This window comes from Amblyomma mixtum, chromosome 1, assembly GCF_055824585.1.
Source record: "Amblyomma mixtum isolate Tamu chromosome 1, ASM5582458v1, whole genome shotgun sequence".
NCBI classification, from domain to species: domain Eukaryota; kingdom Metazoa; phylum Arthropoda; class Arachnida; order Ixodida; family Ixodidae; genus Amblyomma; species Amblyomma mixtum.
The window spans coordinates 236,448,686-236,465,260 of record NC_143012.1 but is presented as its reverse complement, the minus strand read 5'-3'; the positions used below and the strand labels follow the sequence as shown (position 1 = coordinate 236,465,260).

The following is a 16,575-nucleotide window of genomic DNA, read 5'->3' as shown; positions in this document are numbered from 1 at the left end:
CCCGAATGAAACGCCGCGCTCCAAGCTTGTGACTTTGGAGTGTCAAGAAGCAACTAGTTCACATCAGTGCGTGAACTAGTTGGGAGGTTAATGATTTCGCTGACTTTGCAGCAGCCGTCACCGATAATGGATTGGGAATTACGTGAAATCGTAATTAATTGGCAATGCTTTCGGTATGTGCATCGCTGCGGAGGGATCGCTGCGGGCAGGGCACAAATTTTTTCTCAGAGAGCACGCCGCGAGAAGACTTCGAGGTCCTGTGCTGCGGTTGTTCAATGAAGAACCCATGCTTGTCCATTACGAACAATGTAAAGGGCAAGTGGTGCGAATGAATGTTATAAACAGAGACCACTGGTTGACTAATCTGTAGTAGTAACTGGAACTGGCTTCACAGACCAGCCTCCGCGCCTAACTTCAGAAGCCTACAGGCCCGATTTGTATGCGGTTTAGTTCCTCTCGTTGCCCACAAATGCAGCCTAACAAAAGTATCAACTATTAGTTTTTTCTTTGTGGGTGACCAGGAAGACAAGATGTAGGTGCTAATGGTGCTTACCACTGTATTTAATGAACCCGCTGGCTTAAGCCTAAGGAACATCCACCCCACCATGCAAATACACAAAAAATCAGCGACAAAACAAGGTGTCGTGGAAATGTCTGGGTTAGCAACCAATTTACCCTTGCTGGTAAAAAATTACAAAACATAGCTGCTTTCTGTTCTTTATAACAGTGCATTTGTTACGCTTCAGAACAGCCTCGCAGAACACACATTTGTAGCGTTCTGTTAGGGCTGCGAGCATAGCAGGGAACCGTAGGAATCTTATAATTCGATCTCAGTTTATTCATTTGACTTGTTTATGCTAAAGCGGCACCAAAAACTATCTTTTACAATCATTCTACAGCGTTCTACGGCGAAGAGCGCTAGAACTCTACAGCTGCTTTGTTATTCAAGGAACTTTATGAAATTGCATTATTTTATTTATTTAGAAATACTGCAGGCCCATCTCAGGTCTATGCAGAAGTGGGGACTGCAGAGAAAATAATAAAAACAAAATACTGAATTGCATTGCAAGCACTCGTCACAAAGGTTAATTTGCAGCATGAAAAAAAAATTACCTTCCCACGTGTGCAAAACAAAGGAAACAAAATGGCTCATCAGCACAAAAATATGGCGAAAGTTGAAAGTTCTTATTTTTACTAAGCTACGTTTCTATACAAGTACTCCAAACTATGTCACCCGACAGTTTGTTCAGATGAGAATTTTCTAATGGAAATAATGAGTGGCTATATTTGTTAATGCGGCTAATTGACTGCTGTATCGCTTTGCTGTGATTTATTTTTGATGAGTGCCTCAAAGGTTTCTTATGATAACGCATTGGGTTTAGTTTAAAGTGACCGTGGTACAGGAGGTGAATAGATCGTAATCTGGAGGTTAATCTGCGCTGCGAGAGCATCTGCAAGTTTGCCTTGATTCTTAGTTCGGGCACGAAGAAGCAGTGCGTGTAGATTAAACATACTAAGCGTGTAGCCAAATTATGTGTGCGTTCAGATTCGTTCATTAGGTTCTTTTGGTATGGGCGCCAAATAATATCCGTGCGTTGCTGTTTGGGCCTTGAAGGTGCTTTACGTGCGAGAAGTGAGACAGCGCGGCTGTCTGGAATCAAGCGTGCGTCGGACCACTCACGTCGTCGATCTCGTAGTGCAGCACGGTCCCCAGGTAGGTGGGCAGCTCGCTGACCAGCACGTACTGCAGCCAGTGGGTGCCGAAGTGCGCCATCACCACGCCCAGCACGGCCGGAGAGGTGAACATCTTGCTCCACGGTGTCTTGCGAGCCTAAGGGCGGAGTTCAGCTATTATGCGCATTCCACAGAGTTCGCGAGGGTTGCGAGGCACGGAGCGTTTCGGTGGGAAAAAGTGTGGTGTTAAAAAGATAGATCTTGGTTGCTAGAGGTCCCAGTAGTTTCGTGTTCAAAAATCCCAAGGAGAAAAAATTACATGCATGCGACCATAGACGAGGGTACAGCTGTTTGTTACAACATCTGTAGGCGGTAACCAATTGCACAATGCCACGCAATGGTCCAATTGAAGGACGATGTACATGCAGCATGTCTTGAACAGCTGTACATTTCAGGCGTTTAGGGCAACAGGCATATATACTATATATCCGGGTGTTTAACACTGCGTGCAGGTGACGGAGAGGGAAACTGACCAGCGTGGGCTTTTGCTCGCCGAGGTCGGCCTCGATCATGCGCACCTCCCGGGCGCTGGCCCACCGGTGGTCGGCCGGCCGGTTGGACGTCAACAGGATCCAGAACACGAACCACGCGCAAGTCCATAGGCCTGCGTAGTTCAGGGCACGCACTCACTACGTGGCCGCGTGTGGCGCTGCCAAGCGATTGCTGCGGAAGTGCAGGCGCGTGGCCACTGAAAAAAGAAGGCGCTAACGCCGCACCGTGCTAACACCCCTCTTGTGCACAGAATCCCATTTGTGCGCTTGAGCAGTGCATGCTCGAGATTCCCGATTCACACAAATTCTGCAATAGGCACAACTTTTGTCGAAGTCGTGAACACCGCCAGGGGTCCTATTTTGCAATGCGAAAACATTATATCGCTCATCGGCAACGAAACCAGGCGTCGGCAGCAGTGATTCCAAAAATCGCAGATGACGTCACCGCGGCATCAAAGAAAAATAAAATTCCTCCCGAGGATACGAGGAATAGGAAGGCAACAAAATCACGTTGTGCTTGGCGAATAGGGGTGAACCTGTTTTCGCATCGAAAACACGTTAGTAGTCTTAAGTGCTCTCCATTTTTTTTTATTTCCTTTCCTCTGCCCATATGCTATACATCAGCCTCGCCTTTTGATGCCAAAGCGGAAAGCTACACTTCTTACTGGCTGTAAGCTCATACGTCACAGGTGACAGTTGCCAATGATGAAGAAGAGAAAAGAAGGCGCAGGAAACTTTTTGTTACAGAATACATTCACATTGCATAAATAGTAATTGCGTAAACGACAACTGACCCACTGAAACTGTTTCTTATACTTTCTCGTTAGTCCTCAACTCATGAACGATGTCGCCTTTACGCCATCGTGAACGCTATCGTGGTCTTGCTACCTTGAAACCATTATCAGGATCTGTTCGTGATAGCAGTGACGCCAGTGACACCGACAAGTAGTTTTGCCGCAGCTCTGCCTACAAAAATTCACTTCGGAAAGACACTTTGCGAAGTTTGCAATTGAATGACGTCTGTTCACGTGACCGCGTGAATAAACTGAGGGAGGAGACAGGAACAGCGAGGTGCCCACCGAAAACGTAGAAGACGGACGGCCAGCCGCCCATGATGTCGGATCCGGCCAGCAGGCCGGAGATGTACATGCCCATGGCGACGCCGAAGAAGCCGCCCGTGTGGATCAGCGACACGGCCGTGGCCCGCTGGTTGACCGGGATCCAGTGCGCCACCTGAGCCTCGATGGCCGGGTACGTCACACCCTGCACACGACGACAAAGGGATAGGGGTCATAAACATCGAGGGCTCACGGGACACTCTCAGAGTTCTAGTCATAAGAAATGAAGAGTACAACCTCAGCAGAGTAAGTAAGCGCATCGGCCTTGTCTCTTGTCATAGGTATAACGTGTCTGCAAACGCCTCGTGTGTTCTGATGAGAAAGTCGCAGAATTTTTCTTAAGCTTATGGTTTGTGCGACGTGCTATAGTTATCCTCCAGCTGAAGGAGGCAGTGTGGGCTTTCACTAGTTGGTGTACAGAGGATAGATAGAGAAACCCTGTTGTTGCTGAAGATGTTGGCCTGGCAATGCGAGTGATGTGATACGCCGCGTCAGAATGGTGAAAGATGACGCACACTCGCACTGATGTCTACACGGCATAGCTTAGTCATTTGTATCCGAGGAAAGCCACAGGATATAAGAATATGTGCGTCTGAAAGATTTAATGTGGTTGCTTTCGGTCATTTACTGTGTAAGCAGTATTAGTGTCATGAAGAGAAAATGCCGACGTGTGTCTCTGCGTGGCCACTGAGTGAGGCCTCCTGCGTCTGCAGTGAGAGGACCCCAACAATCGCCTCCTACGGGAAGTGAGAGGAAAAATATTGATGAGGTTCAAGTCTTCTAAACCTAGTTATACAGAGGGAAAGCGTTTGGTCTTCCTCTCCTGGTCATACTTCGGTTGCTTCGCAAGTCTAGCTTTTCGTTGCTCCTTGGTTTCGGCGGCTCGTTTAACTCGCGTCCTCTGCAGTACACGTTCTCAGCGAGTTACATCGACTGGATGATCGGACGAGTAGACACACTTGGTCCGGCGCGCGCCTCATCCATGGCGAAACTGAAGGAGAAACCGTCGACGTAGCAGCTGTTACACCCTATCTTAGTCACGTGATATCACAATGGCGAAGACGACTAGCGCGCACAGCTGTGCCTCTCCCAAGTTGCCCTCTCACAATCACGTGGTGTCACAGTGGCGGAGCCGGCAAGCACGTGCAGGTGCGCCTCTGCTAGGCGATTCACGTGGTTTGCCTGCGCTCTGTGGCCACAATGCCAAACGCGCATCAAGATTGACCTTGGGAGTCATGTAGTAATAGAGCTTTCGCTCTAAAATCTACATTGCTGGAAGCGGAGGGACGGGCGCAGTTACGCCCGAAGTGAGCGGCAACTGTGTAGGAGGGCAGGCGGCGCCGAAAGCGAACGCGCTTCATGGGGTGATCCAATGCGGCACGCCAAGTAAAGCGAAATGAAAGTAAAATGCCTTTCCTGATATCCACTTCATGCTTGCAAGTACTCTCGACGACGAAGTAGGCTACATATCTTTTTTTTAATTCCCATGTTCAGAGGTTGCCTGTAACTCCAGCTTCCTCTCAAGAATCCTGTTTGAGCAGAGAAGCTGACCCAGAAACCTCGTTGTGCAGAGCAGCAGCACTAGAAGGAGGCAAACTGTTACCTGGAGTGAAGCCCTTGCGGTAGGGCATCCGCCACATATGGAGGTACTGAGCTCGGCTTTATCAGGGATGAAACGCTAGGAAAAGCTGCCCACCCGGACCTAACCGAATGAACCTTTGCAGAGCTGCAATACCGTTATGAACAGTTTTTGGGAACCCCCATAGAGCTCTATAGAACTCATTGACTTTTACTAAGGTGTCATAGTATAAGCAGTAGAACCAAAAGGCTTTCCCGTCAACCGACTATTGTCGCGACGCTCCGCAGATCCTGACGAATTAGTCCCCAGCTAACTATTGCGTTCGGCCGTTCGTTCTCCATGTAGAGGATGAGGGAAATGAAAGAGGGCGGGGTTCGCGTACCTCTCCGATTCCCTGGAGTACCCTGACGGCGACCAGGTAGGAGACGCCTGCGCGAGCCGCCACCGGGATAAGCAGCGACAGCAGGCCGGTGAACAAAGTGCCCAGGCCGAAGAGCCACTTGGCGCCGCACCGCTCAGCCAGCCGTCCTCCGGGGATGGGCGTCACGATGTAGCCGTAGTAGAAGGCGCCCAGGATGACGCCTTGAGTCACCGGGTCCCACACGAACGGGCCGTCCTGGGTGAGAGGAAGGATGGAGACCAAGAAGGTGCTACCATGAGCAATGCCAGCGGCGCATCCCTGACAGCCGCGTGGTGTCGCTAGTAACAAAATAACGCGACGCTGCTTGCTAAACTGCAGTTTAGCTTGTGTCCAGGCTTAGTTGCGCTGAACTGATGTGTGGTTATTTCTTGTTATTGTTATTAGTTCTATATTTTCCCGCTTATAGAGCTTCAAACTGGAGCTCGAAGTCGTTCTGCTACACCCTACAGCTGCATAGTGTGCTGTCTGCTGATAATGAGTCATCCGCGACGTGCTTATTCGGTGTCACCCTTATAAAAATGGTCTATCGACAGTCTATATACTTCTTATTGACTCTGTTGCCTTCCTATGGATATTTATTCATGTCTATGGATGATCTACAGAGATTCTATAGCCAGAAGTCTACTAAAAGTATATGAGCATAAATCTATAGACTATCCGTAGGACTTGTACTGCTTGTTGACTATTCTCTAGGATTTGTCTATAGACAGCCTATAGACTATATGAACAGTCTATAGGCTGTATAAAGAAATTTTTGTAGGGGCAGAACTGCGTAGAGTGTTCCAGCAATGCGCGGAAGGCAATAAAAAACAGAAATTACAGAGCAGCTGGTGTTTTCCCGGTAACATGCTCGTGCCCATCTGGCTTGTAGGGGTACATGCCTCTACTTCTGCGTAAACATTGCTTCTACCCCTGCTGCAGCGGCAGAGCTGTGGTACATGGTGGCGTGTGGGGTGTAGCTATGTTTGCAGGGCCGTCCGCCACGCTGACGCTGTACACAAGTCGGACGACGCACGTACTTTGCGCGTGCGGTCTAAATGTGCTATCTTTAAAATTCGAGTTTATTCCCAGGATTTTTTCAATGGTAGGTTTTCTAGCAGAAAGCGTTCTGATCCGGCGTTATTGCATGATATAATTAAAAAAAAAACAACTGCTACCGGACTCTTAAAAAGCAAAAAGAGGATTGGAAGAACGGTCTGTACGTTTTCGATGCGAAAGTCAACCGCCGTAGTATTCCATCTCCTAGTACTATATCTTTCAGGTTTCCAGTTTGCGTTTCAATTCTCTCGTTCGCGTTTCATTTGGCGCGGATACTGCGCTCTCGGACATGCGAAAAAAACTCATGTGCAACTGAGACCTCGAGAGGTTTTTACGAAAGCATAGTACCGTGAATAAAAAAAAAGTAAAGAGAAAAACACTGAGCCTAGGTGAATATTTAGCCAGACGATTACGAAATTGCTTCAATGCTGCAAGTTTTACTCAAATTCTTGACGCTCTCTTTCAAAACAGAAATTCGATCTCTAGTTGGCACGATAGCTCTTCGCGGCAACGCTTTTTTGCCCCAACTTTGTTTGGTCCACTTCAGAATTCAACTGGCTAGCAATAAATACCACCCTCGTAAAAATAAGCCTGCACTGTAGACGTGGCTACGTATAGCAAAGCCGTATACATGGCTGCGTATGTGGAAGGACAGATTATCCATCTTATCCAGGTGGTGAGCGTAGGACAACAGAAGAGTGAAAAATTGGATGCAAGCGAAAAAATATATAGCCCCGCAGAATACACGTGCTTCCATGGGCACTCGGTGGGAATGCCTATCTCCAGCAGCTGTTGCACCCAGTGCTTCACGTGGGCGAATCTGCAATTTTGTTTCCGTATTTGTTTCTTTCTACTCCATCCTGGCTGCTGTACTTCCAAGCGTGATTTGAACTGCGTGTACGTCGCACCACCTGTCCCGTCATCCTCCCAAAAACGCAATATTTTCCATGCTCTCGAGTCGACCCAAGCGTAAATGAATGCAGAGCTAAAAGCAAGAACTCACATGGAACGTTACCACTATGCATTGCGAGATTCAGCTTCAGAAGTATATCGCTAGTGAACAAGATGTCAGTTATTCGTTATTTGTCTTCTTTTCTGGCGGAGTGTGCGTGATGTCACAGTCTGTTCCTCCTCACGTCACTGTGTTCGGAGCACTCAGAGCGGTACGTCGGTACTGGACTAATCAGCGTGACATTATGAGGTGACGTCATGCGTTACGTCTCTGCATGCTGACCAGTGTGGCGCGATGTTACGCCGACAACGCCGACGTCGCAAAACCGGGATACGTGCCCTAAACAGCTGTCGCTGTAAAATGCCACTGGTGCCCATTTTTCTTGAATGCCGGGGGACGGACGAACACTCGCGAGCGCATCGTTAAAAGAATCTACGCGTAAAAAGGCACAGCTTGGCATCGCGTGATTAGCCGAGGTTGTAACCGTTGGATGGCCTGCACCGGACACGCATCAGCAGCGTCCAGCACGTTATCAGAATCTCGGAAACATTAGTATCAAAAACAAGGAGCCATATTTTTTGCTAAGGATTCGTTTAGAGCCTCTACAGTACCTTGCTAAGAGGCGCACAAACAAACTCTTATAAGAATGGTCTGTAGACTTCCCATAGACTTTTTATAGACTCTATTGTCTCCGTACAGATATTTATTCTTGTCTATTCATAGTCTATAGACTGTCTATAGACAAAAGTCTACTAAAAGTGTATGCCCATATATCTATATATTGTCTATAGACTGTCTATATAGCATTTGTATTGCTTATAAACTGTTCTCTAGGATTTGCCTATACAAAGTCTATAACCTTTATAAACAGAAGTCTATGGACAGTCTATAGACTTCCTAAATTTTTTCTTGTCAGAAAACAGCGCTGCGCCGTCGAACCCATGTTCTGCCATTCTGTACAGTGCCAGATTGAGAGACGTTTATCGGAACGCTGTGACATTCATATGAAACGTACAGACGGGAAAAAGCACTTCCTTTGACCTGTAGCCTGGACGGCTGCCGGAAACCAACCTGCAGAGCGATCTATCGCTGTGGCGCGATCTATCGAAGCAGCTGTGGTGTTAACTTGCGCATTGTCACGCGGTTCTTCGGGAAATTTCCCATGCGCTCTCGGCAAGCGGCTTTCGGACCTAGTTTTGACGCAGTTGTCTCATATGCGAATCGTTTTAAACGAACGCCAGCGTGAAACGAGCGTTGGAAGACAGCCTTCGAAACAGCAGCGCAAATACACACCGGACAAGCAGCGAATTCGCACCTACACAGCACTGACCTTAAGCAGCTTTAAGGGGGGAGGAGGGAGGCGGCAAATAAAACAGCCAATTTGTTTAAACTTTTCGATTTTTCAATTTTTTTATATAATATTCTGGTATTCATCTGTCTCATTGTAAAAAAATACTGTGAAATTTGCAGTTGGAAAAAAAATTGACAGGATGGTTAACATTGGTTAACGTGAGATTCAGCGATAGCTGTCGAGGTATTTGTACTTAACGATATGTTGTGGTAGGGAATACGAGGGGGATCTCACATCTGTATAGTTCTAGGACGCTGTCTTTAGTCTTCCACGCAGTTTCCTCTCCAGTCCGCCGCTTTAGAACAGCAGCGCCGCCTATGATCCTATCATCGGGCGTGACGTGTGCAGCATATGTGCCATGCTACATTCCTCCACTCTCGCCGTAAGCTTCCTCCTCCTTTTACGGTAATCAAGTTCCGGATTACCTTGGTGCGCCTCCCTACGCTCTCACCACACTCTCCTCTTTCCACGGCAACGCTCCGCCGCCTTCAAGGTTCCCATGGCAACCACCGACCGGTTGCGTCTTCTTACGATCTCACCGTGCCACCCTCCTTCCACAGTAACCACCCACCGGCTACGCATTTCTCCGCTCACGTCATACCTTCCTCCTTGCACGGTAACCACCCTGCGAGTGGTTCCCATGACAACGGACCCCCATTGGTAACGACGACAAGTACGACATACTACGACAACGATGCGAAACCCGGGAACGCGCGCCCAAAAGCTATCGCTGTAAAACACAATATCTTCTAGTGCGGTAGTAAAATTTGTTAGCTAATCGCGCTAATTCTGATGGCCTCGGCGCATCGCGGATGTTGAAGAGTGCAATAAAGCATTCGATTTCTTTTATGACTACGTGCAATAGTTTTTGCAAGCTTATTTTGTAAGAAAAGTTTTCATTTGAATACATATGCTATAGTTTACCTCTTATTTTCGTCAGTATTGAGCGCCTAACAGGCGAACAGAACAGGGCTTTGTGAATATGCTGATATAACAAACTTGTGCAGTTTCTCTTTGATTAATTAACATCCCAGGGATGGGTTGAGGGGAGTATTAATTGTTGTTACTCAGCAGCTACAAAAGTTGGTCTCCAAAAAATTCAGTTCTTTAGTGCCATCCATCATATCTTTGTGCCGTGTAGTGCACGTGCTTCCATTGTCGACTGCTTATTCTGCAAACGAGGCGTTTTATTTTTTAAAAATGTTTTTACTTCATGGCCTAGCACACCTTCTTTTCAATTTTGCCTCCCATTCAGAAAACACGTAGCACTAATTCAAAGTGCCTCCGTATGGCTCGAAACAAATGCTGGCTACTTTACAAAATGAAAATATTTTTTTTTTTCATTTTTAAAGTGGCCAGCCTTTGTTTCGAGCCATACGGGCGCACCTGAAAACAAATATGTTTCATTTTTACAGCCAAAGACAAAAATTTACAGGATGTAGATTCCAGAAAAACAATTTATTTCTGCTTTGCTCTGCTAGTCACTCAGTTGGTATTTTTTCGAGCGGATGGAGCACACATGTTCCTTCATGCTTCTAAACTTGTCATCGACCTCCTTTACCTGACCGCGCAGAAATACTTTTTTTTTTTTTCCGCGAACCGACATCCCGCAAACTGTTGTCCATGACCACAAGTTCACTCCGGCGTGACAGCACAGTTAACGTTTCGGAAATACATCTTTTCCTCTGAAATTGCGGCAGCTTCCTTTCCATTGTTTGAAGCCACGCTGGTTTGCAGGGTCATTTTAACGCATGAACTCGGAACTAGTTTCTGTGAACCTCCTTTTTAATCTAGAAATGATTGAGTGCTCCCACTGCTGCAGTGTTTGACACCCGAAAAGACAATAAATCATAAACCACTGCTGACATGGGGAGGTAGAATGTCTTTTCAACACTGGTGGTGATTTTTTTTTGAACACCTCGCCAGCAGTTAATCTCCTTTTCTTTTCTTCCGGACGCAACCCGCAAAATGACGCGCTCGTTCTTAAGGGCTGACACGTTCACGTTGCTTATGGGAGGGGCGGTGCAATTAGGCACGAGATGACATTATTTTCGAACCTAACTCGGAAGCGACGGAGAGACGTAAGCAGCTACAAATCTAGCTTTTTAAAGAAGGACATGTTGATAATGTTGTTATTGTTGCCTTAGTGACATGGCACATACCCACGACGGGGGATAGGCCAGGGTTCAGTGAGGAGAGCCAAAAGAAGAGGGTAAACTGGTGCCAGGGACATGTCTTCTTCTGCAGTGCACTTCGAAAGAAAGATGAATCCCCAATAATAACTGATGCACCGAACAGTCACTAACATTTCTTTCAATAATCCAGTTAGGCAAATAAATTCCTTATCTGGCAACAATAAACAGTTTAAATGTTGCGCTAGAATACCGTTTAGCGCGTCCTGATCACTTTCGTGTGCCTCTGTACGCAAGTTTAAATTTAAAACAGCACTCGCGCAGGTCCGCAGCACGACGGCTGCGGAGCTGCTTTGCACGTGTTGCGGTTTGTACACTATGTCCTAAGCTCAATAACCAACCTAGTGGCCTCTTCGTTTTAGCCAATAGCGTCACCGCCGTATGATCATTACTGTCAGGAGGATGAATTCCACCGCAGGACGAAGGAAAAAAGCCTGTCACACCCTCGTATCTGGCCTCATGTTGAGGAGCTCGAACTACAGCTATACAGGGTGTTCCACGTAAAATTTTGCAACAAATTTTTAAAAATAGGTTGTTCGAGTTATAAAACTGTTTTTTTTTTTCGACATAGCATTGTCAGCGGTGTAGTACATCAGAGTACAGCTAGCACGTGCTAAGTAGCAGGCTGGTTAACTAATACTGAATGGTTAGCTTTTTAACTATTACTGTTAGGATCCTTAATTACTGAAAGGCGTGTAGCCCACCATAAGTAATATCCATAGCAGTTTTTAAAATTTCGAAAACGCAGTTACCCTCGGCGGTGTGACCCAGCGAATATTGGCTATTTTTGAAGAGGCATGTGTACTGGAGAGGTGGCTTTGCCTGCAACGTTCTCGAAAGCGCATGTTTTTTGGCATGATGTAGCCAAATTTTGTCGAACCATACGAGCTAGGGTAATCACGTTTTTCGAAATTATAAAAACTTGTATGAATATTATTATGGCGTGCTATACGCCCCTCAGTAATTAAGTAGCCTAACAGTAATAGTTAAAAACCTAACTATACTATACTATTTAACCAGCCTGCGTGTTAGCACATCTTAGCTGTATTCTGATGTACTACACCGCTGAGGATGCTATGCCGAAAAAAGCGCGCTTCTAACTCAGTCTATTTTTAAAAATAGTTTGGTTTGATTTATGTGGGTTCAACGTCCCAAAGCGGCTCAGGCTATGAGGGATGCCGTGAAGGGCTCCGGAAATTCCGGCCACCTGGTATTCTTTAACCCCAGGTGGTAAAAATAGTAAAAAGTCTTAGGGGAAACACCCTGTATAGGGCCCTTCTCCTCTGTAATTCCAGCTAATTCTATTCTCGCAGCGGCATTGACCTCAGAACTTTCCTATGATGGACACATCCGTCGATTTTAGCTTAGTGGCTATTTCGTTCGCAAACTGAACAAAAGTGTGCACCTTCCATCCACTTCATGGCAGGCGGCATTTTAATTGATTGTGAAATGGAGAAACACCCGTTTACCGAGCTATCCGTGCAAGTTGAAGAACCCCAGGGGGTAGAAATTATTTCGGAGCCCACCATGACAAGACACCTCATGGCTCGAAGTGTTGCTTTGGCGAATAAAAATCCATTATTCAATCCATTCAGATGTTCCTGCTAGACACATCGGCCATCCATTTTTGACCTTTCGCATCGGTCATGCTGGCAGTCTCCACTGCCATTCGAAGAAAACGAAGAGGCGCAAAAGGAGTAGGAGCACCCTGGCCAATCCCCCGCCGTGGGTATGTGCCATTAAGCCTGAGGACATCATCATCATCATCATCAGTAGGAGCAACGCTTACGTGGTTGTTGGGGTGGGTCGTGTTGGCCGGAGTCGTGGCTGCTCCTCCGTGCAGGTGGCTGCCGGGAAGGGGGCAGTCGCTGGGCTTGGTGATCTCCTGGACGGCCGTGTGGTTGACCATGGCGACCAGCGCCACGTTGAGGTTGACCCGCATGCCGTACACGTTGGCCAGCCCCAGGAAGCCCAGCACGATGAGCACGTAGCGGCACTGCACCGAGCAGCCGTCTGAACCTCCACAGCTGCTGGCCATGCTCGCTCCTGCATGCCGGCAAGAGTACGGAACGGTCCTGCTTAGCCTTGTATCATGAAGAAGAGAATACGGGACAGTACTGACTGTCCTTGTCTGATGCAGACTAGGGTACGAGAAAGTTCTGCTGAGCCTTGCATATTACAGACGAGAGTAGGGGGAATGTCCTCCTTAGGCTTGTGGGATGCACATCAGAGTGCGGGAAAGTCCTGCTTAGTCTTGTATCATGCAGACGAAACTACCGGTAAGTGCTGATTGTCCTTGTGTGATGCAGAGGAGAGTACGAGAAAGTTCTGTTTGTCCTTTTTGTGACGTAGACAAGAGTACAAGAAAGTTCTTAGCCTTGCGTATCACAGACGATAGTAGGGGAATGTCTTGCTTAGCCTTGTGGGATGCACATCAGAGTGCGGGAAAGTCCTGCTTAGTCTTGTATCATGCAGACGAGACTACCGGTAAGTGTTGATTGTGCTTGTGTGATGCAGAGGAGGGTACGAGAAAGTTCTGATTATCCTTTTTGTGACGTAGACAAGAGTACAAAAAAGTTCTTAGCCTTGCGTATCACAGACGATAGTAGGGGAGTGTCCTGCTTAGCCTCATGGGATGCATAACAGAGTACTGAAAAGTCCTGCTTAGTCTTACATCATGCAGACGTAAGTACGGGAAATTCCTGCGTAGCATTATATTGACACATGCCTTCCTTAGAAGATGAGGAAGAACGCAACGGGCCATTGGAGAAAGACGAAGTGACTCTGCTCCGTCTCGTGCTGACCTGACTGGCTGCCGGTGTTCCTCGGCGCAGGAGACTTCTTTGTAACGTTACGTTACAAATCTGGTGGAGGCAGTGCCGGGTACGCTTCCAGCGCATAATCTACCTCGCACTACGAAGCTTACTCCGGTACATCAGCGCCTCGGCCGCCGCCTACGTGGAGAGCCCCCGGAATTTGGACCCCTTCCGGCCGCTACCAGGACGACGCAGCCTCGGGCCCCTGTAACACCTGCGGCAATGACATCTGAAAGTAGGCTTCCCGCAAACATCCTCTGCCATCAGCCGCGAACACCACCGTCTTTTCCTGGAGACGTGTTCGAGGACGCCGAGGACTGGCTTGAGGCTGTTGTGCCATAGAGGTGGTCCCGTTGCGCTCGCCACCCGTTTCGTGACTGAGCGTTGCCAGCTCTCTTAGCGGTAGCGAAGACTCCGAGTCAGGCGTCGGTGAGACTAAGAAAACGCTTTATACACTAGGTACAGGACATAATATAGTTCAACATCGGCACGGGGGCCGAGAGCTACGCAACGCGACTGTTCTCGCACATCGACGAATAGCGAGCCACCAGCACGTCACACCACCCGACTCCACTCGTGAGCAGCACTCGACTCACGGTGGGTCGGTCACTCGGTCACTCCGTCACACACCTCCAAGCTGCAGCGTTGGGGCTTTTATAGCCTGAGGAACGGTGGCCCCTCAGAACTGGCCAATCCAAAGGCAGCACTCGACGGCAGTCCGAAAGGACCAATCAGCGATCGCGCGGGCCAACCGCTTCAAATTTTGCCGCGCGCGGTGGCGTCCGGGAGAGAAGGAATCTGGCGCCTCGCTGTCTGGCCTCTTGCGACAGGTCCAGGCGTGTTGCTTGCAGATGCTTCTCCTAGGACTCCGCTGCCGTACGGCGCAGCATCGTGGCTTGTCAGGGAGCGTTAGGGCGCGTGCCTTTCGGCGCAGCACCAGGGCTTGTAAAAAGGGACGCTCGCAGGAGAAAGTTAGCGGCCGGCAGAATTGGAATCCGGGCGGGTTTCCCGGCATGACAGCATCCCCGCCATCAGATAAGGCGCCGGGAAGACGAGCTGCTTCCACGTGGCTCGGATGCCAGGCGCGCATCTTCGTCAGGCTCTTCCAAGTTCACGTCCAGTCCAGGTAACTTCACGAGAACCAGGTCCCACTCGCAGGCCAGGAGCTCTGTTGACCTCGTTGTCGCCAAGGCACCTCGACCAGCTTCGCTGAGGTCGTTCCGATCCTCTTGCTTCTCGCCACTGGTCATGGTTGGTCGTTCTGCAGACTACAAAACCGACCGGCAAAAGGCAACACCCAACACAAGCAAGTGCCCTCTGTCTCCCATCAAACACCAGACGAAGCCATAATCCAAATTAACCTAACTAAATTGATGTCCCCGTTTATTCCCGCTGCAACAAAAGGCATGTGTACGATCTGGTACACAAGGTTCAAACAACCATTTTGCAAAGTGTCAACACATCAAAATAGCAGGAGCACTTAATAATCAACAATAATAATGAAAATAAGATTGGTCCCCTTGAAATCATTTGGACCGAAAACACACTACTGAGGAAGCAAATGAGGTCATTCATTTTTGCCCCTTTCTTCCTTCGATCATGATAGTTTGCTGCAAAGCGAGAGAAGGTAAGTAACGAGGAGGTCACTGAAAGAAGCGAGGCCTAGAATGCACGACTTAGAGCATCGGCGTTCGCGTTCAACCTTCCCTTCTTATAGCGGACAACCAGATTGTGCTGCTGGAGGGTCATGCTCGACCTCAGCAAACGGCCGCTTTTAGACGACATGTTACTTAACCAGGTTAGGGGGCAATGGTCCGTTTCCACAACAAACTTAGAACCGGAGACATAACAAGCCAGCTTCTGAACTGCCCACACAAGGCAGGCGCACTCTTTTTCAGAGGTGCTGTATGCCTCTTCCCTACAACTTAGTTTTCGACTCAAATACAAAATTGGTCGTTCATGACCACTAGCCTCTTCTTGGCATAGCACCGCTCCTATTCCGCGATCACTCGCGTCACATTGAATGATGAAACCTTTCGAAAAGTCTGGCGCCGTTAGAACCGGCTTATGGCTCAATGCTTGTTTCAACATTTGGAACGCATTTTCTTTCTTCGAGTCCCACGTCACCTTAACGGGCTCCGATTTTCGAAGCGCGTCTGTTAGCGGGCTGGCAAGGTCAGAGTAGTCTCTCACATAGTGTTGGTAATATCCAGCTAAACCTAAAAAAGCCCTTATATCCGTCTTAGTGGTTGGCCGGGGATAGTTTACAATAGCGGCTACCTTGATGTCGGAAGGTCTACGCCGGCCGCGCCCCACCACATGGCCCAAATAAGTCACCTCACCGCAACCTACGTGACATTTAGCTGGTTTCACAGTGAGGCCTGCCTCTTTCAACCTGCACAATACAACTCGCAAGTGCTCGAGATGTTCTTCCCAAGTGTCCGAAAAGATGGCAACATCGTCGAGGTATGGCAATGCAAACTCGCCCAAACCATGAAGCACTCTGTCCATCAGGCTAGAGAAACAATACGGCGCGTTTTTAAGTCCGAAGCTCAGCATGAGTGGGCGGAAGGTTCCGAACGGGGAAACGAACGCGGCGCAACGGCTAGCCCGTTCCGTAAGGGGTACTTGCCAATAGCCTCGCACGAGGTCTAGCGTAGATATATAATTTGACTTCGACACCGTCTCCACTCTTTCTTCTAGGTTCGGTATCGGATATGTCTGATCTCGGGTGATCGCGTTCAGACGCCGATAATCGACGCATGGCCTCGGATCCTTTCCCGGAACCTGGACAAGTATCAGGGGCGATGTGTAGTCGCTCTCACTTGGCACTATAACCCCCAAGTCACGCATGCGCTGAATCTCCTCAGCCATGATTTTTTT

The 16,575-nt window shown here is 48.3% G+C and overlaps 1 protein-coding gene across 5 annotated transcripts in view; it reads right to left on the bottom strand.

Annotated features, from left to right (window-relative positions):
* Nucleotides 1-16,575, bottom strand: part of LOC149371278 (sialin-like) — an 82,023-nt gene that overhangs the window by 11,894 nt on the left and 53,554 nt on the right. For 4 of the 5 annotated variants that reach the window (XM_089564961.1, XM_089564967.1, XM_089564973.1 and 1 more), the window contains 5 exons: nt 12,666-12,922; nt 5,305-5,538; nt 3,305-3,488; nt 2,208-2,338; nt 1,682-1,831 (listed from right to left, as the gene is read on the bottom strand). In XM_089564961.1, the coding sequence (XP_089421087.1) occupies nt 1,682-1,831; nt 2,208-2,338; nt 3,305-3,488; nt 5,305-5,538; nt 12,666-12,922 (956 nt within the window). The remainder of the gene's footprint in view (nt 1-1,681; nt 1,832-2,207; nt 2,339-3,304; nt 3,489-5,304; nt 5,539-12,665; nt 12,923-16,575) is intronic. The other variant, XM_089564979.1, reaches the window with a different exon arrangement.